Raw genomic sequence first — 25,718 nt, forward strand, 5'->3', positions numbered from 1 at the left:
CAAGTGCACGCGCGTGGCAGCCTCTCAAAGGCAAGGGCCCCACGGATATCCAACTCGCTCCTATTTACAAATGTCAGCACCTCCCCTTCCCCTGCGGAAAGTGGCAATCTGCCAGTGCGCGCCGTTCTGTGCAGCTCCACCCAACACTCGCCCACAGAGCGGGTCAGTGTTAAGAACATATAGTTAATGAAAAGTCGAAGGTGTTAGTGGCATGTGTGAGAAAGGGAGCGCGCGCCAGAGAGAGAGGGGGGAGGGCGCACGAGAGGGGGGGGGGGGGGAAGAGCAACAGACAGCACGTGAGCACGCGAGGGGGGGGTGGGGGGGAGAGAGAGCACGCGAGAGAGGGTGGGGGGAGAGCTCACGGGGGGGGGGGGGGAGCTCACGAGGGGGGGGCGAGCTCGCGGGAGAGGGAGGGAGGGAGGGGGAAGAGAGCTCGCGCGGGGGGGGGGGGGGGAGAGCTCACGGGAAAGAGAGGGGGAGGGGGGAGAGCTCGCGCACGAGGGGGGGGGGGAAGAGAGCACACAAGGGGGGGGGCGGAGAGCGCGCGGAAGCACGCGAGGGAGGGGGGAGCTCGCGGGAGAGTGGGGAGGGGGGAGATCTCGCGCGCGAGGGAGAGAGAGCGAGGGGGGGGGTGGGCGGACGCGCATGAAGGGGAGAGGGAGAGAGAGGGGAGTGCAAGAAGGGGAGAGAGGGGAGAGAAGAGAGTATGCCGTGAGAGGGGAGAGAGTATGAGCACAAGAGAGAGGAGTGTGCGCGTGTGAGAGAGAGGAGACGAGAGAGAGGAGAGTAGGCGCGCGAGGGAGTGTGTGTGTGTGTGTGTGAGCAAGAGAGCCTGCGTGTGCATCTGTGCACGAGTGTGTGTATCCGTGCACGAGAGTGAGAGTATGTGCGCGCGGGAGAGTGTGAGCATTTTGAGTGTGTGTTTTATACATTCCGCGTTAACTACTGTGGTTCGTCGGTTGAGGAAAAGCTGAAATGCCTTGTAAAGCCAGGCACTCACTTTGTTTAAACATGAGTAAAAATAAAATTAAAAACAGAACATCTAACACTAGCCGAAAACTTGAGTAAAACCCCCACAGCCACTTGCCGCTCCACTGGAATGAAACTATGTTGGAGGCTGGCTGAGAGCCCGGGCTGTGGGGACGCACGCGCTCGTGCTTTCATCGGTAGCCATAGTAACTGTTGTAGTAGCGGTTTCGCTCCTCGTAATAGCGGTGCCACTGCAGACAGAAGGAGAACACGCAGCACGTTAATGGTTAAACGGTCTTGTCCCGACCCGACCCGCACTACACACCCACAGCACCGTACCCACGTGGCCATTCGTCAGACGCAAGCCTGGACAGTGCGCGTCAGTGCGCTATTCAACCACGGGGAGCATCGCAGCTGAACCTGACCCTGCCTTTGCTCGACGTGTGTCTCTCACACGCTCAGAACAACATTCACGACTGGCTAACGATTAATGGGGCGGGGGCGATCCCTGACTAATGTTTCCCCTCTCGAGCCAACAATGCCAATTTTGATACTGCTTCACGCACCCCCTGCCCCTCCCCTCCACACTGCTCTACCTGACGTTGGCTGGTAGCTTAAATCCTGGGACATTTTGGGCAGGCACATCAGGGTCCCCCCATGCATCCGCGCGCCCCCCCCCCCCCCGCCTCCCCCCTCCCCACCTCGTTCCCAGATTACAGGGAGCCAGTCAGCGACAGATCATGCAGGAACGCCGGAAGAGCACAGGCAAGCACCTACCTCGCGAGCGTACTCCCGGTAATAGTCCCGATATCTGTGGTAGTCGTAGGGCTGTGTATAAGCCCGGTCGTACTGCTGCCTGTATCGGTCGTAGGCTTTATGGTAATCCTGTGATAACAAATGACTGGTCAGTGTATTGCTACAAACGGCAGGGCAAGTATTGCTGGCTCACGGGACCCAATTTGCAAATCGTGTTGAGAATCCTTTACCCAAATCACAAAGACATAAGCAAGGAATCCGGATAAAGAAACCAGCAACTCATCTCACCAGAGTTTCAGGTGCAAAGGAAGAGGATATCAAACCGATGGGGCAAAACCAAGGTCAGGAAAGAGATTGTTAAGTCCCATGTTACTTTCTTATCCGATCTCTGGCGTGCATATCCGGCAACACATTCTTACCGTGGTTCTGACAGAACCAAGGTAGGTAGATGGAGTTAAGATACAGATCAGCCATGATCTAATCGAGGGGTAGAACGGGCTCGAGGGGCTGAATGGCCTCCTCCTACGTACCCATGATCAAAAGTCACAAATAACATTCTTTGTGACAGTGACAAAGAAACATAGACAATAGGTGCAGGAGTAGGCCATTGGGCCCTTCAAGCCTGCACCACCATTCAATATGATCATGGCTGATCATGCAACTTCAGTACCCCATTCCTGCTTTCTCTCCATACCCCTTGATCCCTTTAGCCGTAAGGGCCACAACTAACTCCGTTTTGAATATATCTAACAAACTGATCCCAACAACTTTCTGTGGTAGAGAATTCCACAGGTTCACAATTCTCTGAGTGAAGAAGTTTCCCCTCATCTCGGTCCTAAATGGCTTACCCCTTATCCTTAGACTGTGACCCCTGGTTCTGGACTTCCCCAACATCGGGAACATTCTTCCTGCATCTAACCTGTCCAATCCTGTCAGAATTTTATATGTTTCTATGAGAACCCTTCAATTCTTCTAAACTCCAGTGAATATAAGCCTAGTCGATCCAGTCTCTCCTCATATGTCAGACCTGCCATCCCGGGAATCAGTCTGGTGAACCTTCGCTGCACTCCCTCAATAGCAAGGTAAACTATCCCTCCTTGACCCGTCTGCAGCCTCCTCCAACGCCTCGCCACTGTCGGCTAGCTGGGTGGGACTGCACTCGCCTGGTTCCATTCTTATCTATCTAATCGTAGCAAGAAAATCTCCCGCAATGGCTTCTCTTCCCGCCCCCACATCGTTACCTCTGGTGTCCCCCAAGGATCTATCCTTGGCCCCCTCCTATTTCTCATCTACATGCCGCCCCTTGGCGACATCATCTGGAAACACAGCGTCAGTTTCCACATGTACGCTGATGACACACAGCTCTACCTCACCCCCGCTTCTCTCGACCCCTCCGCGGTCTCTAAATTGTCAGACTGATTGTCCGACATCCAGTTCTGGATGAGCAGAAATGTTCTCCAATTAAATATTGGGAAGTCCGAAGCCATTGCCTTTGGTCCCTGCCAAACAGCGTTCCCTAACCACTGACTCCATCCCTCTCCGTAGCATCTGTCTGAGGCTGAACCAGCCTGTTCGCAACCTTGATGTCATTGTTGACCCTGAAATGAGCTTCCGGCCACATATCCGCTGCATAAATAATACCGCCTATTTCCACCCCCATAACATCGCCCGTCTCCGCCCCTGCCTCAGCTCATCTGCTGCTGAAACCCTCATCTGTGCCTCTGTTACCTCCAGACTTGACTATTCCAACGCACTCCTGGCCAGCCTCCCACATCCTACCCTACGTAAACTAGAGATGATCCAAAACTCGGCTGCCCAGTGTCCTAACTCGCACCGAGTCCCACTCACCCATCACCCCCTGTGCTCGCTGACCTGTATCCTAACTCGCACCGAGTCCCGCTCACCCATCACCCCGTGCTCACTGACCTACATGGGCTCAATTTCAAAATTCTCATCCTTGTTTTCAAATCCCTCCATGGCCTTGCCCCTCCCAATCTCTGTAATCTCCTCCAGCCTCAAATTCTGGCCTCTTGAGCATCCCTGATTACAACGGCCACTGGTGGCCGTAGCTTCAGCTGCCTGGGCCCTAAGCTCTGGAACTCCCTCCCTAAACCTCTCCACCTCTCTACTCTCCTTTAAGATGACAAGAGGCTGCAAGGTGACATGGATAGGTTAGGTGAGTGGGCAAATGCATGGCAGATGCAGTATAATGTGGATAAGTGTGAGGTTATCCACTTTGGTGGCAAAAACAGGAAGGCAGATTATCTGAATGGTGACAGATTAGCAAAAGGGGAGGTGCTACGAGACCTGGGTGTCATGGTACATCACTCACTGAAAGTAGGCATGCAGGTACAGCAGGCGGTGAAGGCGGCAAATGGCATGTTGGCCTTCATAGCGAGGGGGTTTGAGTATAGGAGCTGGGAGGTCTTGCTGCAGTTGTACAGGGCCTTGGTGAGGTCACACCTTGAGTACTGTGTGCAGTTTTGGTCTCCTAATCTGAGGAAGGACATTCTTGCTATTGAGGGAGTGCAGCAAAGGTTCACCGGACTGATTCCTGGGATTGCAGAACTGAAAGACTGGATCGACTAGGCTTATATTCACTGGAATTTAGAAGAATGAGAGGGGATCTCATAGAAACATATAAAATTCTGACGGGATTGGACAGGTTAGATGCAGGAAGAATGTTCCCGATGTTGGGCAAGTCCAGAACCAGGGGTCACAGTCTAAGGATAAGGGGTAAGCCATTTAGGACCGAGACGAGGAGAAACTTTTTCCACCCAGAGAATTGTGAACCTGTGGAATTCTCTACCACAGAGAGCTGTTGAGGCCAGTTCATTGGACATATTCAAAAAGGAGTTAGATGTGGCCCTTACGGCTAAAGGGATCAGGGGGTACGGAGAGAAAGCAGGAATGGGGTACTGAAGTTGCATGATCAACCATGATCTTATTGAATGGTGGTGCAGGCTCGAAGGGCCGAATGGCCTGCTCCTGCACCTATTTTCTATGTGTCCAAGACACTCCTTAACACCTACCTCCTCATCTGCCGTAATTTCTTCTTGTGCGACTCGGGGTCAAATTTATGTGTTTTGTCTTATAACACTGCTGTGAAGCACCTGGGGACGTTTTACTACATTAAAGGCACCATATAAATACGAGTTGTTGTTGTGATCGAGCGTCTCTCTCTTACCTCTCTGTACGCCGGGTTGTTGCCATAGGCGGCACCCCAGCTCTGCCCGTACTGCTGCCGATCGTAGCTCCTGTTGTCCCACCTGCCCATGCGGTTACCACCTAGCAGAACAGAGGTGTACAATGTGAGGGCATTTGTTTTGTTGTGCGCAGGTCTGAAACTAATGTTGGGTTCCAAGACAGGATGGAAACAAGAGTCTTGAAACCCCCCACCCCTCCCTCCCCCCTCCTCTCCCTCTACCCTCCTCCTCCCCCCTTTCCCTCTGCCCTCCTCCTCCCTCCCTCTACCCTCCCCCCTCCTCCTCCCCCCTTCCCTCTGCCCTCCTCCTCCCTCTGCCTTCCTCCTCCCTCTCTCTACCCTCCCCCTCCCTCTATCCGCCTCCTCCCTCCACCCTCTACCCTCTACCCTCTTCCTCCCTCTACCCTCTACCCTCCTCCCCCGCAAGCCACAGAATGTCACTGCCGGGAAGTACCCACACAGTGCTGGTGGAAGCAGACTGCTTCGCCCTAGGTGGCACCGAGCACCGTGGGATAGAGAGCCACATATCCAAATTTGCCGATGACATAAAGATAGGCGGCATTGTAGATGAAAGCATAAAATTACAAAAGAGATAGTGATAGATTAAGTGAGTGGGCAAAAACTGTGGCAAATGGGTTTCAAAAGTCAGCAAATGTGAGGTCATCCACTTTGGACCTAAAAACGATACAACAGGGTGCTTTCCAAATGGTGAAAAACTGAAAATAGCGGTGGCCCAGGTACATCGATCATTAAAATTTCAAGAACAGATACAGAAAATAATCAAAAAGGCTAATGGAATGGTGGCCTTGACAGCAAGAGGACTAGAATACAAGGGCGTAGACGTTATGCTGCAGCTGTACAAAGCCTTGGTTAGACCACACCTGGAGCACTGCGAGTACCTTAGGAAGGATATATTGGCCTTTTGAGGGAGTGTAGCGTAGGTTCAACCAGAATTCCAGAATACCCGGACTCCAAAAAGGTTAAATTACAAGCGAACATCCCCACTTCTGACCTTAAGATGGAGGGAAGGTCATTGATGAAGCAGCTGAAGGTGGTTGGGCCTAGGAGACTGCCCTGAGGAAGTCCTGCAGCGATGACCTGGGGTCTGGGATGATGGGTCTCCAACAACCACAACCATCTTCTTTTGCGCTGGGTATCATTCCAGCCAGTGGAGAGTCATTCCTCCCCACCCCCGCTGCCCCTTAATCTCCATTCAGGATTAGTTAGAGGATCCCCAGTTTACAAGAAAGCCCGCTACAAAAACCAAAGTTATTCAAGAGGATTAATGTGCGAGAGCAGAAGGAAGAGAGAGAGACGGTTGTGTTCCGCTCGGGGTGGCGTCTCACCGTAGTTCCTGTCTCGGTCGTTGCGGTTGCGGTAGTTACGCCGATCCTGCCGCTTCTCCTGCTGTGGCCGGGATTTCTTTGCCTCGTCTCGATACTTGTTCATCAGCTTGGTGGCCTGCTCCTTCTCTAGCTCCACGAAAGTCACTTTGTCCAGGAAGTCGCTCGTCTCGGGGAGCGTAAAATTCACTGGAGAGAAAAAAAAAAATCAACACAAACTTCGGCCTTGATGATTTTCGGGGCGGTAACGCCTGCGCCCGGGAATAGCTTACGCCTCAGTCATCGAGTCTGGGGTGCAGCGCTAAGGGAGGCACTGTACACCTCTCTTGGGGCGTTAGCATGGGAAAATCCCGAGCTAAAGAGCCGGGCTGGGAGCGCACCGAGAGACACCTGGGGAGGGGGAAAAAACCCTGAAAACCCCCCGCCCCACAAAAACATTCCCAAAACATGGCCCACGCCACCACAACATAAATTGCAACTTTTTTTTTTTTTTAAAAAGCAATCGCACTTGCCCGAGGACGACATTACTTAAGCTCTCTGCACTCGGTATGGGATTCCCAGGCGTTCGCTGCGGGATGTGCAGCGGGGTGTAGAGGAGTCACAAAGCATGCCGGTGTCGAGTCTGGGGGCCGCTCTGCTCACCACAGCCTGCTCGACCCTACGCTCGCCCAACACCCATAAACGCGCGCAATTCCAGCAGAACACACTGGACGGTGAGCAACACATTCAGGAGTGGGGGGGGGGGGAGGAAGACAGCGGTAAACAGACATCAGAGGTACAGGCACGTACCAGAAACACATCACAGGGAACCAAGACTCCTGTCCACACCCAGTGTCGCCCCTCACCTTTCATCTCATGCATTGCAAAGTCTGGCACGTCCTCGCCCTCTTCCGCAATCCGTTGCTTCAGCCTGGTCTTCCAGTCCTCATCGCTCGGGCAGATCACCACAGCGTGGCGGTTAAACCCTTTGAACTGGTTCATCTTCCGCCTCTGAGCCGAGTTGTACACGTTGGTCTGGAAGGGAAGCGGACGCAGAGGCCATTGACCAGGGAAAAGTTATGTCCCCTGGCCAGAATTCTAACAATCCTGGCCTCTTGCACATCCCCCGATTTCCGTCGCTCCGTGCCTTCAGCTGCCTGGGCCCCCAAGCTCTGGAATTCCCTCCCTAAACCTCTCCGCCTCTCTCTCCTCCTTAAAACCTACCCCTCTGACCCAGCTTTTGGTCGCCTGTCCAAATATCTCATGTGGCTCGGTGTCAAATTTTGTCCAATGACACTCCTGTGAAGCACCTTGGCACATTTTACTAAGTTTACGGCGCTATATAAATAAATGCAAGTTCTTGTCGGTAGATGCAGCGACTCAGAATTCGAATGGCAGATAGAGTGACTCCAAATTCTTGCCTCTCTCCCCACCTTTCTCGAAGGCACCGACTCGGACGAGCATGAAGCCCCACAGTTGCCGTCAGCGCTTTGATACCTCGCCGAAGTGGCGAGAGATGATGGGGGGGGGGGGGAAGCAGGAACGAGGGGGAACGGAAACTGGGGAGGGGGCACAATCATTAGGAGTTAGGGAGGTTCAACGGAATGAACAGATGTATTCACATGGAGAGAAGTTACCCTGCTTAGCGGGAGACATTGCTACAGTTTTAGTCACGATTTCTGTTTGCTGTAGTTTGTAGAGCTCCTTTTTTTTCCCAAATAGATACTGTAGACTGTTTGCTGTAGCGCGCTGTTTAAATAGATACTGCAGACTGTTTGCTGTTTAAATAAATACTGTAGACTGTTTGCCGTAGTGCTGTTTAAATAGATACTGTAGACTGTTTGCCGTAGTGTGCTGTTTAAATAGATACTGTAGACTGTTTGCCGTAGTGTGCTGTTTAAATAGATACTGTAGACTGTTTGCCGTAGTGTGCTGTTTAAATAGATACTGTAGACTGTTTGCTGTAGTGTGCTGTTTAAATAGACTGTTTGCTGTAGCGCAGTTTAAAGACATTGTAGACCGTTTGCTGTAGTGCGCTGTTTAAATAGATACTGTAGACTGCTGTAGCGCACTGTTTAAATAGACACTGTAGACTATTTGCTGTAGTGTGCTGTTTAAATAGACACTGTAGACTGTTTACTGTAGTGTGCTGTTTAAATAGACACTGTAGACTGTTTGCTGTAGTGTGCCATTTAAACAGACTTTGCTGTGAGTCCTGCCACAAGTCCCCACCACCCTGCACCACCACCATCACCCCCCAACCGCTTCCAACTTATTGGCTGACCCAGTGGTGTTAATAGACACTCTGACTATTTAGTGGGCCAAAATCTCAGAAGGACGGTACCTGATCAAGGATGTAGTTACGCTTCTTGCAAGCAGCGATCTGGATCAGTTTGCTCAAGGACTGCGCCGCCTGCTGCATCAGGATATTCCGACGCTCCGCATTCATTTCAGGACCCTCCAATCCTTTGATCTGGGAGAACAAGAGCAGAAGAGCGCACAGTGAGCGGTTTTATATCAAACAGCTACTCCAGCTGTGGGGGTTCACCACCTGCCCTCTTCTCTCGTACTGGGGTGCAGTTCCACGGGAAAGCCGAGATGGAATCTTCAACTGCGAGGGCAGAGCCTGTTCCTGCCCTCGCTGGAACACCACCACCACCCCCCCCCCCCCCAACAAGCTGAATGACCAGTTAACCCATTATTTTGGGGGTCTTGGTTGAGCCTCCTGACCCACAGTCAAGTTGATCTTAAAAGCAACAGGGTCAGCAAATCAGCTCCTAATTCTCTGAAGATCTTTGAGGCTTTACAATAGCGGTTTTAAGAAAACTACAGGACTGACTCGAAGCCTGGATGAATTACCCGCTAAAGGAGCAGAGTTTGGTTAAAAGAACCGTTAAACTGACTGTGCAACAAGGCGCACTGCAAAGATTGACCAAGTTCAAGAAGTGTTATGCAGACTGTCTGGAAGGCTACAGATAAGGAAACCTTGAAACCCCGGGGGAGCGGAGACGGGGGGGGGGGGGGGGGGGGGGGGGCGGAAACGGGACACCAGGTGTTGTTTGGTGTCAGTCTGTGTAACCATGGGAGAGGGAGAGAATGGAACATTACTGGAAAGCTTGTTTTCGTCAGCAAGAAGTGTAGAAAACCAGCCGTTTTAGTAAGTTCACAGGAGACCGTCCATGAGATAGGCCAGAAGAATACACAAGTTGTCGATGGATTATTAACCTCACAAGTCTTCCAAAGCACGAGAATTGGCCACTCCGAGTTTCGAATTGTATTTCGAATTAAGGTTGTACAAATCTCCATCTGTAAACCTTGTTGTATTTTTAATGTTAATAAAACCAAGGAGTTAAAAATAAAGATTTGCTGTCTGATTACCCTAAAGAGTAAATGGAGAATAAAACACAAACCCAACATCTCTTACCCTCATCCTGTCCAGAACATTGAGTGTTCCCAGTACGGTGTACCTTTTCTCCGGATTCTCAGCCACGTATTTCTTCACCCACGTAGTCTTACCAACCCCCGGCATCCCAACCATCAGTATAACCTTTAGAAAAAGAAAGACTTGCATTTATATAGCACCTTTCACAACCTCAGGACGTCCCAAAGCGCTTTACAGCCAACAAAGTACTTTCTTGAAGTGTAATGCAGGAAATGCAGCAGCCGATTTGCACACAGCAAGCTCCCACAAACAGCAATGTGATAATGACCAGATCATGTGTTGTGGTGATGTTGGCTCAAGGATAAATATTGAACCCTGGACACTGGATAATTCCCCTGCTATTCTTCCAATAGTGGCCGTGGGATCTTTTATGCCCACCCGTGAGAGTAAATGGCTCATCGACAGTGCGGCGCTCCCTCAGTACCGCCCCTCCGACAGTGCGCCGCTCCCTCAGTACCGCCCCTCCGACAGTGCTGCGCTCCCTCAGTACCGCCCCTCCGACAGCGCAGCGCTCCCACTCCCTCAGCACTGCACCGAGAGTGTCAGCCTAGATTTTTTTGTGCTCAAGTCCCTGGAGTGGGAACTGAACCCACAACCTTTTGACTCCATGGCGAGAGTGCTACCCACTGAGCCACGGCTGCACAAAGGCCATTCGGCACATCATGTCTATGCTGGAGCTTACTTCACAGGCGTCCTTAGCTTTGGGACCAACTGCTCCACGAACACGGTCCTCCAGGGGAGCGCTCTGGATGAAAGCGTAATCCTCTGGGATCGGGAAGAAAGGTTCCTCCTTGTGGCCAAAGTTGCACTCCACCGCGCAGTTTCTCGACAGGACGTGCGGGAACAGCGCCTTCTCGCCGACAGACTCTTTGCTGACTGTGAAGGCCACTCCGAGACAGGTGCCGTTCTTCGAAAAGGAAAGCTCCACCTCCTCGCCGTCAAAATTCTGTGAACAGGAAGCGGCAAACTGGTTACAGTGCGCTCCAGACAACATGTGCTCGATTCCTCACACTTCGGGACGCGGGTTCAAATCCGGCCCAGGCAGGTGGGATGAAAATCTCTTGTGTGTGGTAACTAGAAGGGTTCTGTGGGAACAGAGTGTGGCAGTCACAATCCTCTCCTTACACCAACAGTCTCAATTCAATCTCACTCTGTGGCCACGGGATGGCTAGTTGAGAAATGCAACAAAGTCACAATGGTGCTCAAAGATTGGGACAGAGGCACATTGGGGCAGAGAAGAGGGAGCTTTACTCTGTATCTAACCCCCTGTACCTGCCCTGGGAGTGTTTGATGGGACAGTGTAGAGGGAGCTTTACTCTGTATCTAACCCCGTGCTGTACCTACCCTGGGAGTGTTTGATGGAGACAGTGTAGAGGGAGCTTTACTCTGTATCTAACCCCGTGCTGTACCTGCCCTGGGAGTGTTTGATGGGACAGTGTAGAGGGAGCTTTACTCTGTATCTAACCTCATGCTGTACCTGCCCTGGGAGTGTTTGATGGGACTGTGTAGAGGGAGCTTTACTCTGTATCTAACCTCATGCTGTACCTGCCCTGGGAGTGTTTGATGGGACAGTGTAGAGGGAGCTTTACTCTGTATCTAACCCCATGCTGTACCTACCCTAGGAGTGTTTGATGGGATAGTATAGAGGGAGTTTTCTAACCTGTGCTGTGAGGATTGCTTGACTCCAATGGCCAAAATGGAAAGTGAGTTTAGACGCAGCGCTAACCTCGAGGTGCACAGAATAAAATGCTGAGAGAGAAATTTGGAGTCGAGGCAAACAACTCGCCCAATCAGGCCACATCAAAGTACTTACAGCGAAACAACCAATCACGTCATTTTCATCGAACTTCTCTCCGTAATCCTCAAATTTGGAGTTCTCCCACTTTCTCCCAGCTCCATCGTATCCGTAAGAAAACTCCGCGTCTCCTGCAACGTGTTAAAAATTGGGCGTCACTGAAAGCGAGATTAAAAACAAACTCTGCGGCAAGACGAGGCGACCGCTCCTCAAAACAGGTGGGAACCTGAAGTCAGGCGGAGTACGGGCCCTGTGGGCTGCTGCTTACCCAGCTGTAGCGAGGAGCTGTCCAGGGACCAACCCACACGAACAATGTGCCGCTCGCTGTCGCTCTCGGGCAGCTGCTTCACAGGGAACTTCTGGGTCACCTGGAATCGAAGTTGAGAGAGAGAGAGAGAGAGGGAGAGAGAGGAGTGCCTGTTAATGTAGACTCGCCAACAGGCAACGCACGTTTAGATTTCTTCGATCCAAACCCCAACCCCCCACACAAACTTTCCCGCTTCTTTGAAAGGTGCTGGAGTACGATTCCCTGCATCCCCTTCACCGAAACGGCCTTTCCGCACGCCCCCCCCCACCCCACGACAGGACGACAAGTGTCTCCAGGCTATTCGGCCACAGGGCTTAAACCCATTCCCACAACATGGTTCAGGAAAGGTGGTACAATTCCACAGGTGGCAGTCACCCTCCAGCATCTCAGCCGAGTGGCCACCCTGCACGAGGGAGCTTAGGCATGGAGTGTCGGCGGGCTATTCGACTACGGGCAGCATCGCAGCCAATCCTCAACCCATTCTCACTCAAAAATAGCCACAGTTCTGGTAAAACCGCTGGATAGGAATCGGGAGCAGTTACCCTGGCTAACTAAGCCCACAATAGGGCAAAGAACGCATGTGAACTGTTAAACACGAGGCGATTAACATAGGTTTGCAGAATAGCGTTTCATTGAAACATTAGGTTCGCTGCAGAGACACACACGTCTTGGCACAAGAATATAATTAGGAGGAGTAGACCACACCACCCCTCGAGCCTGTTCTGCCATTTAATAAGATCATGGCTGAATATACTCAACAACTGAGCCTCCACAGCCCTTTGGGGCAGAGAATTTCCAAGATTCACCACCCTCTGAGTGAAGAAATTCCTCCTCATCTCAATCCTAAATGGCCGTCCCCTTATTCTGAGACTGCGTGACCCCTGGTTCTAGACTCCCCAGCCCGGGGGAGACAGCCTCTCAGCAGCTACCCTGTCAATCCCCCTCAGAATCTTGTGTTTCAATTAGATCACCTCTCATTCTTCTAAACTTCAGAGACTATAGGGCCAATCTACTCAATCTCTCCTCATAGGAAAACCCGCTCATCCCAGGAATTAGTCTTGTGAATCTTCATTGCAATGCCTCAAAGGCAAGTATACCCTTCCTTAGGTAAGGTGACCAATATTGTGTACAGGCGTGGTCACACCAAAGCCCTTTACAATTGTAATCGGAGGGGAAGGTTGGGGCGGGTGAGCGATCGTGGCTAAGATTCGGCAAGGGATCGTGGCGGAGGTGCGGTGAATGTTTGTGGCGGAGGAGCGGCGAGAGATCGTGGCGGAGGTGCGGCGAATGAGGGTACAGGGCCTAGAAGAGCCGAGGGCCCAGGGGCAGCACGGGCCAGCCCACACTGCGATTGTGCGCGCACTAGGTCCGTGCAGCAGAGCAGGTCTCCAGTCATCCTGGTTCAACCCATGCCACTGGATAAAGGCCAAGCTGTGTCAAGGCCGTGTGGTGGCTGATGTGCAACGGTCACCACACGTTAAAAAAAATCCACGCACAGGCATCTTCCACCCCCTCAATTGGAGTTCAGGACTTGAATATCATGTCCTTCATTGAAACACCTGTGAACTCGTGTGGAAGCAAGTCATCCTGGTTCGAGGGACTGCCTATAATGATATTATAATTGTAGCCTTACCTTCACCTCGAAGCAGAGTTTGCCCTTCGTCACTCCGTAGGTAGCCCGCGCACCGCCCCAGAGGTATCCAAACTTCTCGGGGGAGAGGGGCTGCCCGCCATAGCGGTCTTTGGCCACCTGGAAGTGGAGGTCGGAGTTATCTGTCGGAAAAGAAGGAGAGGTGAAACAACCGACACGTCCGGGACGCCAGGATATTGGGGTCCATAGCCAAAGCACAGCTCGCCCGAGATCGAGACATACCCAAACCGCTCTAATTTAAAAGATCACAGGTTATTAGAAAGAGGTCACAGTACAATCTTAAAACGAGCACCCCAGTGGCTCAGGTGGTAAAGTCAACGTGTGACTGGACCAGAAGTGCCGGGGGGGGGGGGGGGGGAACGGCCCACGTTGTGGCCAAACCGAGCCGCTGCCCGCGTTGGAACCTGTAAGGTACAAAGTCTGTTCTGCTGGCCAATGTAAACCCACGAGTCAGTTTTAACCTCTGCCCAGCGTGTTTAACGTCCAATATGTGCAGCGGTAAATGGTGCACGCAACGAGAGCACTCGAGAGACAGAGAGAGAGAGAGAGAGACGTCCTGTCGATGAAGCATCTGGATGAAGAGCCTGGTTGTCCGGAATTTTTTAGCTCCCTCTCGAAAATTAACAAATTCACGAGACCAATAATCATCGCACGTCATCCGATTCCCCCACTTCCTGCAAACCCCCACAGCCATCCGGCACGATCGGTTAGACAGGCGTAATATAAAACGTTAAGAGAGAGACCATTTTTTTTTTTTTAAACTGATGGAGTGAACGTTGACCTTTGCCTCACAGAACGTCACACTTACAGGTGTCGAGACAAACTAAACTGTCGTCAAATTCTTCTTCAGCCTCCTCATCCCCCACAGGCACCGGGGACCTGGCCCTGTAGGGATCAACAGACACAACTTAGAGATAGGAGCAGAAATCAGGGCGCGGGCGATCAACAAAGTGGCCCCGCGTCTGAGCATGTGTGCACGCACCGAAACGAAAACTCAACAATTCAAATGCCAATGGGGGGGGGGGGGAACAACGCGCTTCTCCGAAAAGAATCTGGGTCTCACCCAGGAATCGGTTTGGAAGTCGGGGCTGGCTGGACATGCGAGCTTTCGAGTGAGTGGCATCGTCACTTACTGTAACAGGCAGACCACACATCAGCAGTCATGTACATTATATCGAACTTGGGTACTTAAACTCACCTGCTAATTGCTGGCGTGGCTCCAAGGTAATTAGATTTACAACTACCAGAAAACACTCCAAGTACACGTTACGCTGTAAACTGGATCGACATGTATCATTTATTCCCCCTCCCATGCCAATTTGCTGCCCTCCACTCCCTCTCTCGAAGCCACCGACACCTCACATTTGCGGAAGCCCTCCAATACTGCACCCAAGAGGCCGTTTCCGATGCAGGAGGCTTGATTGCATCGGTAGCCAGCCTCCAAACAGGAGGCACCACAAAGCAGCCCAAGATGGCCAGCGCTCAGGAGGGGGACCTCTATCTGTGGCCTATTTCACCCCTCCCCGACCCCCGCATCCCATCCCAGGGCACTGAGGCAAAGTGCAGTCCATTATCGCCACTTTGGCTAAGATAAGTCAGATATCAAACCCACCCGGTTCGCCACTCGGGTTCACCATATAACACTCGCTGTAAAAATCAGGGAAAATAAGAGTAGATTTTTCTTTAATACATTGGGGCGTATTTAATATTTACTTGTAAACGGCCTGTGGTTTCTAATGAATATAATTTTTTTTTTAAATATATACATACAAGGAGTTGGGAGAATGACTAAAGAAAGATGTTCTACCAGCCGTGTGGTTCCAGGGGCTATAACGGCATCGCAAATTACTTTGCCAACTGTCAACAGTGTGAAATGTGGACAGAAAAGCACGACGAATAAATCATAGAATCATACAGCACAGGAGGCCCGTGCTGGCTCTGAGAGCCTCCAGATGAGTCCCACTCCCCTTGCTCTTTCCCCACAGCCCTGCAATGTTTTCCTCTTCAATTATTGATCCAATTCCCTTTTGAAATAAGTCTCCTTACTTAAAAGGAAGGATATACTTGCATTGGAGACAGTTCAGAGAAGGTTCACGCAGTTGATTCTTGAGATGAAGGGGTTGAGCAGGTTGGGCCTGTACTCATTGGAGTTTAGAAGAATGAGAGGAGATCTTATTGAAACGTGTAAGATTGAGGGGGCTTGACAGTGTAGTCAAATCGCCTAAAGGCATTGCACACAGGTAGTGAAGACCATGTATAGTTTGCTAAATGAAAGGCCGAGAGGGAAGGGGACAATTGCACAGGGCGTGCAAATGTCATTCAGTCCCCACTTTGAACCTGGTCAATATAGTATTGATAGGAGTTAGAAGGCTTGCCGTATTAGTGTTACTTGAAACCACCGGTGAACCGGTTAAGCAATGGTGTGCATTCTCTCACCGGTTGTAGTAAGTCTCCTCCCTGAATTCGTAGTACCCGCGCCCGCGGTTCTCGTGGCGCCTCTTCTGCCCGCGCCGCTCGTTTTCAGATGGCCGCTCCTCGCTGCTGCCCGAAGCACGCTCCTCGCTGCCTCCCTCTCCGGGTTCCTGCTCGCTATTGGGTTTTTCTGCCAGCACAGACGAAAACAACGTTCAGAGTTACTGGTGTCGCGCGTTACACAGGAGTTCTAAACCAACTTCCGAAACGGGACGCACCGAGCATTTCCCACCTCTCCTAACTCAAGAGGCTCGGCAAGAGCCGTCTTGGCTGGGACATTCCACGCCAACAGGCCCCGGTGCTTTAAACACGAGGTTACATCAACACATTGCTCGGGGGTGTGATCACTTTTTAAAACAACTTAAAACCTCAGATCGACACAACAACAAACGGTACAAATAGATACAACTACACTTCAATAAATAACACATTTGTGCAGGAGAAACTTTATAAATAAAGGCTGAGACTATACGAACAGGAGGCCCTTCAGCCTCTCGAGCCTGTTTCTCCCATTCAATTAAAAGACTTGGATTCCCACAGTGCCTTTCACGACCACCGGATGTCTCAAAGTGCTTTACAGCCAATTAAGTACTTTAGGAGTGCTGTTGTAATGTGAATTAGATCATGGTTGATCTGTATCTCAACTCCATCTACCCGCCTTGGTCCCATAACCCTTAATACCCTTGCCTAACAAAAATCCATCAATCGCAGTTTTGAAATATTCAATTGACCCTCAGTCTCAACAGCTATTTGGGGGGAGAGAATTCCACTCCCGTGTGTGTGAAGAAGTGCTTCCTGACATCACCCCTGAATGGCCTGGCTCGAATTGTAAGATTACGCCCCCTTGTTCTGGACACCCCTACCAGAGGAAATCTAGCCTTCAGCTCCTTTGATAATCTTAAAACACCTCGATTAGATCAGCCCTTACTCATCTATAATCAAGGGCATACAATCTAGTTTATATGCAAGTTGACTTTATAATTTAACCCTTTTAGCTCTGGTGAATCTGCGCTGCCAATATACCCTTCCGGTGCAGAACCCAAAATGGGTTTGATGTCCTGTACAGCTGTAATATAACTTCCACCCCTCAAGATTATGACTGGCATTCCATTAGCCTTTTAAATTCGGTTTTGTACCTGTCCACTAGTTTTGCGATTTCCATACTTGGGGTCCCCCCCCACCAAGTCTCTCTGCCCATCCTACACAGTCCCGAGCTCCGTACCATTTAGAAAACACTCTGCTCTATCTTTCTTGGGTCCAAAGTGGATGAGCTCACACTGAGCTCCATCAGCTAGTTTTGCTCACTCACTTAAAATCGAGCAAAGCAGCCTACCGTTGCCTTCTACACTATTTACAGCGCCACCTAACTTAGCATCGGCAAATTGAGAAATAGAAACATAGAAAATAGGTGCAGGAGTAGGCCATTTGGCCCTTCGAGCCTGCACCACCATTCAATATGATCATGGCTGATCATGCAACTTCAGTACCCCATTCCTGCTTTCTCTCCATACCCCTTGATCCCTTTAGCCGTAAGGGCCATATCTAACTCCCTTTTGAATATATCTAACAAACTGGCCTCAACAACTTTCTGTGGTAGAGAATTCCACAGGTTCACAATTCTCTGGGTGAAGAAGTTTCTCCTCATCTCGGTCCAAAATGGCTTATCCCTTATCCTTAGACTGTGACCCCTGGTTCTGGACTTCCCCAACATCGGGAACTTTCTTCATGCATCTAACCTGTGCAGTCCCGTCAGAATTTTATATGTTTCTATGAGATCCCCTTCTCATTCTTCTAAATTCCAGTGAATATAAGCCTAGTCGATCCAGTCTTTCTTCATGTCAGTCCTGCCATCCCGGGAATCAGTCTGGTGAACCTTCGCTGCACTCCCTCAATAACAAGAATGTCCTTCCTCAGATTAAGAGACTAAAACTGTACACAATATTCCAGGTGTGGCCTCACCAAGGCCCTGTACAACTGCAGTAAGACCTTCCTACTGACTAATACTCTATGATTCTATGACAGGGGGTACAGTAGCATGGTGGTCATGTTACTGGACTAGTAATCCAAAGGCCTGGACTAATGATTCAGAGACATGAGTTCAAATCCCACCACGGCAGCTGGGGGAATTTAAATTCAGTTACTTAAATAAATCTGGAATTTAAAAAAAGCTAGTATCAGTAAGGTGACCATGAAACTACCGGATTGCTTCACACCGCTACAAGTCAGCACTGCGGTTCAAGAAGGCAGTTCACCACCTTCTCAAGGGCAATTAAGGATGGGAAGTAAATGCCAGCCTTACCAGCTGCCGTGGTAATATTACTAGGAGGAGTCAAGGAGTATGGCGAGAAAGCAGGAAGGGGGTACTGAAGTTGCATGTTCAGCCATGAACTCATTGAATGGCGGTGCAGGCTCGAAGGGCCGAATGGCCTACTCCTGCACCTATTTTCTATGTTTCTATACTCAAATCCTCTCGCTATGAAGGCCAACATGCGGCTCTCAATGTTGCCTGTAAGGTGCGCGGCTACGCAGCGCTCCAGGGAGCCCGTACAACCCGGCTTTTCAAGGCAAAAAAACGCGCAGGGCCAAAAGAAACACAGGGAGCGTGGCTCTCTATTCCTTCATCCGAGTCATTTACGGGTATAGCGAAAAGCTGAGGCACCCGTACAGGTCCCTGGGGGTGATGCGCTGGGTTACACTTCCCTTTCACCTTGAAAGCCTGGGTCCAAATCGGGCCCAGACTACTGACTGTTTGGGTCAGATTTCAAATGAGTTTGGGCAGTCTCTGTACAACCTTGAGTAAGCACGGCCCCACTTCCCCGAATTCTGAGCTCCAGTCAAGAGAGAAGAACTTGCATTTCTGTGGCGCCTCTCAGGACCTCAGGATGTCCCAAAGCACTTTACAGCCAATGAAGTACTTCTGAAGCGGGGTCACTGTTGGAATGTGGGAAACGCGGCAGCCAATCTGCGCACAGCAAGCTCCCACAAACAGCTACGAGATAATGACCGGATAATCTGTTTTAGTGATGTTGGTTAAGGGATAAATATTGGACACCAAGGATAATTCCTGCTTCTCTGTGGCCTGTGGGGAATCTTTTACGTCCACCCGAGAGGGCAGACCGGGCCTCGGTTTAACGTCTCGCCTGAAGAGAGGCCATAGGTTCGGCGAGCAAGGAGACCGTAAAGATTGCAGCAGGGGTGCTCTTCTGGAGGAGGGTGCTAAGGCACATTGTTGGCGCAGAGTAGAGGCAGTGCGAAGCTGCTGGGGCATCGAGCTAATGCCGCTGGCTCCCAGTCTGCAGACAGCAACAATTGCACGATGAACCTGGCAGATTTGCGGAGGCTGGCAGCCTTGTATAACTCAAGTAAGTGTGAGTTTACTTGGGTTATACAAGGACTGAGAGAGAGCCAGTCACAGTTGTTACCTGGGGCTTGGTTTACTGAAGGTATAGGATTTGCATTTACATAGCGCCTTTCACAACCTCAGGAATCTCCCAACGCACTTTGCAGAACAGTTCACTGCAGGACTTCTTGAAGTGGAATATAGGAAACGCGTCAGCCAATTTTGGGCATGGTAACGTCCCACAAACTGCAACGTGATAATGACCAGATCATCTATTTTAGTGAGGGATAAATATTGGCCAGGACGGTATTTAAAGAAAGAAAAGACTTGCATTTATATAGCGCCTTTCACGACCACCGAATGTCTCAAAACGCTTTACAGGCAACGAAGTACTTTTGGAGTGTAGTCACTGTTGCAATGTGGGAAACGCAGCAGCCAATTTGCGCACAGCAAGCTCCCACACACAGCAATGTGACAATGACCAGATCATCTGCTTTAGGTGATGTTGGTTCAGGGATAAATATTGGCCCCGGGATAGTATTTAAGATGACATTTGTACTCCCTTTTCAAGGAGTTGGGTTCAAATGGACCTCCCTGTATTTAAAGAAAAAATGTCACAATTTTCTTTGAAAGGGATATGGGGACAGTTCAGGAAAGTGGAGTTGAGGTCGAAGATCAGCCATGATCTTATTGAATGGCGAAGCAGGCTCGAGGGGCAGAATGGCCGACTCCTGCTCCGATTTCTTTATGTTTTTATGAAACGGCACTTGCACTGTGGAAGAACACTCCAGCGGGATAGTTGTAGATTCTGTCCTTCCGTTGCGCCCAGAGAGCTTATCTACTGAGCCATGGCTGACACTTTGTACATAAAGACATCCCAAAATATTTCATAAAAACTTATTTAACCTAAGAGTTCTCTTCTCTTCTCACCCTCAGTTGAGTACAGCTCCCTCAGCAGAAACCAAGGATGAACTGGGGAGCTTTCTGGTCTCTCCAGCTCAATTCCAGAGAGACCATTGCAATTATATTCATGCAAATATCAATGTTGTTGGCTCCAAAGCCAAACTGCAAGAAAACAAAGCTGGACATTCCGCATACTCATACACAAACATTGCATAATCATTGTGACCTTTACAGTGTCTCTCAGAAAGTTGGGGACAGTGTAGCAAGACTTCAGAAAAAATGACTTAAGCCAAAGTGTTTTATGCTTTTTGAATGCACTCAACATTAGGATTAGGAGCAGGAGTAGGCCATGCAGCCACTCGAGCCTGCTCCGCCATTTAATAAGATCATGGCTGATCTTCGACTCCGACTCTGCCTTCCCGCCCGATCCCCATATCCCTCGACAATCCAAAAATCTATTGACCTCAGTCTTGAATATACTCAACGACTGAGCATCTGCCCATTGGGGTAGAGAATTCCAAAGATTCACCACCCTCTGAGTAACAATTTCTCATCTCAGTCTTAAATGGCTGACCCCTTATCCTGAGACTGTGTGACCCCTGGTTCTAGACTCCCCAGCCCGGGGGAAACACCCTCCCTGCATCTACCCTGTCAAGCCCCCTCAGAATCATGTATGTTTCAATGAGATCACCTCTCATTCTTCTAAATTCTAGAGAGTACAGGTCTAATCTACTCACTCGCTGTGTGATCTTAAATCGGTCACATCAGATTGCTCCAACCATAACCAGATCGGTCACCGCCAGACCACCCTGCTGTTATCGAGCTCAAAACGCTCTCTCCACACACAGCCCAAGTGTAAAAGGCCAAAACATATGACTGTACCATTGGGAATCCATTCCCCGATTCATGTATCTTTTATAAAGCTTACAAAAACACAAAACTACACTGGATTTGGGATCACTAAGGGAGATGACTTGATCTCACTAGAGAGCTGCAAAATCAGGTCAGTGCTGTCACAGCACTCATTAATGTATTAGCACCGAAATGCTAACATTTTTTAAAATAACACACCAGCCAATATACTTAAACACCGTCAGGTTTTTGTGCGCTGCTCATAATACATTATCTCAGCTACAAGCATTAGAGTCAGCTGTGCCTCAATAGGTAGCACTCTCTCGTCTGTGAGTTCGAAGGTTGTGGGTTCAAGTCGCACTCCTAGACTTGAGAACAGAAGTCCAGGCCGACACTCCCAGTGCAGTGCTGATGGAGCGCCACACTGTCGGAGGGGCGGTGGCGAGGGAGTGCCGCACTGTGGGAAGTACTGTCTTTTGGATGAGACGGTAAACCGAGGCCCCGTCTGCCCTCTGGGGTGAATGTAAAAGATCCCGCGGCACTATTTAGAAGAAGCGCTGGGGAGTGATCCCCGGCGTCCAGGGGCCAATATTTATCCCCGGCGTCCAGGGGCCAGTATTTATCCCCGGCGTCCAGGGGCCAGTATTTATCCCCGGCGTCCAGGGGCCAATATTTATCCCTGCCGTCCAGGGGCCAGTATTTATCCCCGGCGTCCAGGGGCCAATATTTATCCCTGCCGTCCAGGGGCCAATATTTATCCCCGGCGTCCAGGGGCCAATATTTATCCCCGGCATCCAGGGGCCAATATTTATCCCCGGCGTCCAGGGGCCAATATTTATCCCTGCCGTCCAGGGGCCAGTATTTATCCCTGCCGTCCAGGGGCCAATATTTATCCCCGGCGTCCAGGGGCCAATATTTATCCCTGCCGTCCAGGGGCCAGTATTTATCCCCGGCATCCAGGGGCCAGTATTTATCCCCGGCGTCCAGGGGCCAATATTTATCCCTGCCGTCCAGGGTCCAGTATTTATCCCCGGCGTCCAGGGGCCAGTATTTATCCCCGGCGTCCAGGGGCCAGTATTTATCCCCGGCGTCCAGGGGCCAGTATTTATCCCCGGCGTCCAGGGGCCAGTATTTATCCCTGCCGTCCAGGGGCCAGTATTTATCCCTGCCGTCCAGGGGCCAGTATTTATCCCCGACGTCAAGGGGCCATTATCCCTGCCGACCAGGGGCCAGTATTTATCCCTGCCGTCCAGGGGCCAGTATTTATCCCTGCCGTCCAGGGGCCAGTATTTATCCCCGGCGTCCAGGGGCCAGTATTTATCCCCGGCGTCCAGGGGCCAGTATTTATCCCTGCCGTCCAGGGGCCAGTATTTATCCCTGCCGTCCAGGGGCCAGTATTTATCCCCGACGTCAAGGGGCCATTATCCCTGCCGACCAGGGGCCAGTATTTATCCCTGCCGTCCAGGGGCCAGTATTTATCCCTGCCGTCCAGGGGCCAGTATTTATCCCCGGCGTCCAGGGGCCATTATCCCTGCCGACCAGGGGCCAGTATTTATCCCTGCCGACCAGGGGCCAGTATTTATCCCCGGCGTCCAGGGGCCATTATCCCTGCCGACCAGGGGCCAGTATTTATCCCTGCCGACCAGGGGCCAGTATTTATCCCCGGCGTCCAGGGGCCATTATCCCTGCCGACCAGGGGCCAATATTTATCCCTGCCGTCCAGGGGCCAGTATTTATCCCCGGCGTCCAGGGGCCAGTATTTATCCCTGCCGACCAGAGGCCAGTATTTATCCCTGCCGACCAGGGGCCAGTATTTATCCCTGCCGACCAGAGGCCAGTATTTATCCCTGCCGACCAGAGGCCAGTATTTATCCCTGCCGACCAGGGGCCAGTATTTATCCCCGGCGTCCAGGGGCCAGTATTTATCCCTCAACCGACATCACAGCAACAGATGATCCGGTGATTATCACATCGCTGTTTGTGGGAGCTTGCTGTGCGCAAATTGGTGGCCCCGTTTTTTTTACATTACAACAGTGACTACACTCCAAAAGTACTTCACTGGCTGTGAAGCGCTTTGGGACGTCCAGTGGCCCTGAAAGGCGCTATATAAATGCAAGTCTGCCTTTTCTTTCACACCCGACACCATTGACAGGGTGAATGCAGTCAGAAAGCCCTTCGCACCCACGCCAGTCGCAGTGACACCACTCAGGGTGGTCTGAACACCACAATTTGCAGGGCCTCACCGGCCTGGGGCTGAGCCTGGGCCTCGCTGGGAGGCTTCTGGCCGTTCTCCTCTTGCTTGCTCCCGGCTTTTTCCGCCTCTTGCTCCTCCTGCCCGGGCTGCTGCTGCTGCTCCTTGTCCGCCTGCTCCATGGCCTCGAGCTTCTGCTCCCCCTCGCCTTGCTCTTGCCCCTGCTCCTCCGGCCGAGGCTCAGGCTGGGTAGGCCGCACCTCATCCTCGGCCTCGCCCGCGGCGCGCTGCCGCCCCTCGGCTTTTTCCTCCATTTCCTCCTCGTCGTCCTCGGCCAGGAGCTCGTCCTCGTCCTCCTCCTCCTCGTCGTCGTCCTCTTCCTCCTCGTCGCCGCCGTCGTCGTCGTGGCGGCGCTGGCGCTGGTAGGCCTTGCTAGGCCGCGCCTCGTCGCCGCCCGCCTCGTCGCCCAGCAGCTCGGCGTCCAGGGCCTCCTGCAGCCGCTGCGCCAGCTCGGCCTTCAGGCCGCGGGCGTCGAGGCCCCGCTCCTGCAGCTCCTGCCGCAGCTCGGCCACCTTCATCTTCTTCACGTCCAGGCCGCTCATCCTCCTCCTCCTCCTCCTCCCTCCTCCCTCCCTCCTCCTCTCGCCGGCGCGCCAAAACCAAAAAAAAAACCAAATTATTTTCCCTCCTCCTCCTTCCGTAAACAAAACAAAAAAAAAAACAACCGTTTCTTTTAATTTTTTTTTAAATTTCGACCGTTTTTTTTGGCCGTTTAACGGTCGGAAAAATAATTTTTTATATTTTTTTTTAAAAAAACAAAATGGCGCCCGACCAGCTCCGGACGCCGCGCACTTCCCGCCCCTCCTCGGTCCCCTTTGATTGACGCCGCCGTGCCGCCGTGGCTGATTGGCCCCCGCCCTTGGCAACTGGGCGGGACGCCGCGCCGGCCGCCAATGGGCGGCGCCCGCTCATCCTCCCCGCCCCCGTGGCGGCTGCTGCCGTCTCCTTTTCCCCTCCCGAAGCGGGATCAGCCGCGGGGTGGGCGGAGTCGCCGCCTCTCCGCCAATGGCCGGCGCCCGCACAGCCAGCCCGCGCAAGCTGGTCCGCTCCCGCTGCAAGCTGGTCCGCCAGTGGTGGGATTCGCCGGCGGGTGGGCGGGGACGGCCGCTCTCCACCAATGGGCTTGCCCCGTACGTTGTTTTAATCTTCCCGCCGCTGAGATTGGGGGGGGGGGTTGCTGGCAAGGGCTGATGGGAAATGTAGTCCTGCCTGATCAATGATGGAGGAGGCAGCCATTCAGCCCCTCTAATCTGTCCATTTAATTCGATCATGGCTGATCTGTATCTTAATTCCATCCCCCTGCCTTGGTTCTCTTCATAAACTTTAATTTTCATGACCCTTAACACCCTTGCCGAATAAATATCAGTTAGTGACATTTTCAATTGACCCTGCCGCCTCAACAGCATTTATGGAGAGTTCCAGAATTCCACTACCCTTTGTGACAAGATTCCCTTTAATACCAAATGGAAACAGAAAATGCTGGAAACACTCAGCAGATCAGAGGCAGCATCTGTGACGAGAGAAACAGAAGTAAGGTTTCAGGTCAATGACCTCTCCAGTTTAAAAAAAGAAAGATTTTCATTTCTATAGTGCCTTTCACGACTATCAGACGTCTCAAAGCACTTTGCAGCCAATGAAGTACTTTTGGGGTGTAGTCACTTGTAATGTGACTGTGGCCGGCTGAGGAAGAAAGTGTTCGAAGATCAGGCCCTTAAATCTGGCACCAAGCTCATGGTCTACAGTGATATCCGCCCTCCTGTATGGCTCAGAGACTTGGACCATGTACAGTAGACACCGCTGGAGAAAGACCACCAACGATGTCTCCGCAAGATCCTGCAAGTCCCCTGGGAGGACAGACGCACCAACGTTAGCGTCCTCGACCAGGCCAACATCCCCAGCATCGAAGCACTGACCACACTCGACCAGCTCCGTTGGGCAGGTCACAATGTTCACATGCCCGATACGAGACTCCAAAAGCCAGCGCTCTACTCGGAACTCTTACACGGCAAGCAAGCCCCAGCTGGGCAGAGGAAATATTTCAAGGACACCCTCCAAGCCGCCCTGATAAAGTGCAACATCCCCAGTGACACCTGGGAGTCCCTGGCCCAAAGACCAGTCCGCCCTAAGTGGAGGAAGTGGATCCGGGAGGACGCTGAGCACCTCGAGTCTCGTCACCGAGAGCGTGCAGAAACCAAGCGCAGGCAGCAGAAGGAGCGTACGGCTAAACCAGTCCCACCCACCCCTTCCCTCAACAACTATCTGTTCCACCTGTGACAGGGACTGTGGTTCTCGTATTGGACTGTTCAGCCACCTGAGAACTCACTTTTAGAAAGGAAGCAAGTCTTCCTCGGTTTCGAGGGACTGCTTATGATGAAATATTGGCCAGGGCACTGCGGATAACTACCCTGCTCTTCTTCGAAATAGTGCCATAGGCTCGTTTACATCCACCTGAG

The 25,718-nt window shown here is 51.6% G+C and overlaps 1 protein-coding gene across 1 annotated transcript; it reads right to left on the reverse strand.

Annotated features, from left to right (window-relative positions):
- Window positions 1-466: 466 nt before the first annotated feature.
- LOC139239462 (heterogeneous nuclear ribonucleoprotein U-like protein 2) lies at window positions 467-23,838 on the reverse strand. The gene is made up of 14 exons (XM_070868225.1): window positions 23,258-23,838; window positions 15,884-16,049; window positions 14,256-14,332; window positions 13,430-13,569; window positions 11,758-11,857; window positions 11,508-11,620; window positions 10,377-10,640; window positions 9,677-9,799; window positions 8,597-8,725; window positions 7,119-7,287; window positions 6,277-6,462; window positions 4,913-5,013; window positions 1,747-1,854; window positions 467-1,220 (listed from the first exon to the last, which is right to left on the reverse strand). Exons 1-14 carry the CDS (start codon window positions 23,805-23,807, stop codon window positions 1,161-1,163), a joined length of 2,286 nt encoding a protein of 761 aa, XP_070724326.1. The 5' UTR covers window positions 23,808-23,838; the 3' UTR covers window positions 467-1,160.
- Between the last annotated feature and the right edge of the window lie 1,880 nt (window positions 23,839-25,718).

This window comes from Pristiophorus japonicus, chromosome 27, assembly GCF_044704955.1.
Source record: "Pristiophorus japonicus isolate sPriJap1 chromosome 27, sPriJap1.hap1, whole genome shotgun sequence".
NCBI classification, from domain to species: domain Eukaryota; kingdom Metazoa; phylum Chordata; class Chondrichthyes; family Pristiophoridae; genus Pristiophorus; species Pristiophorus japonicus.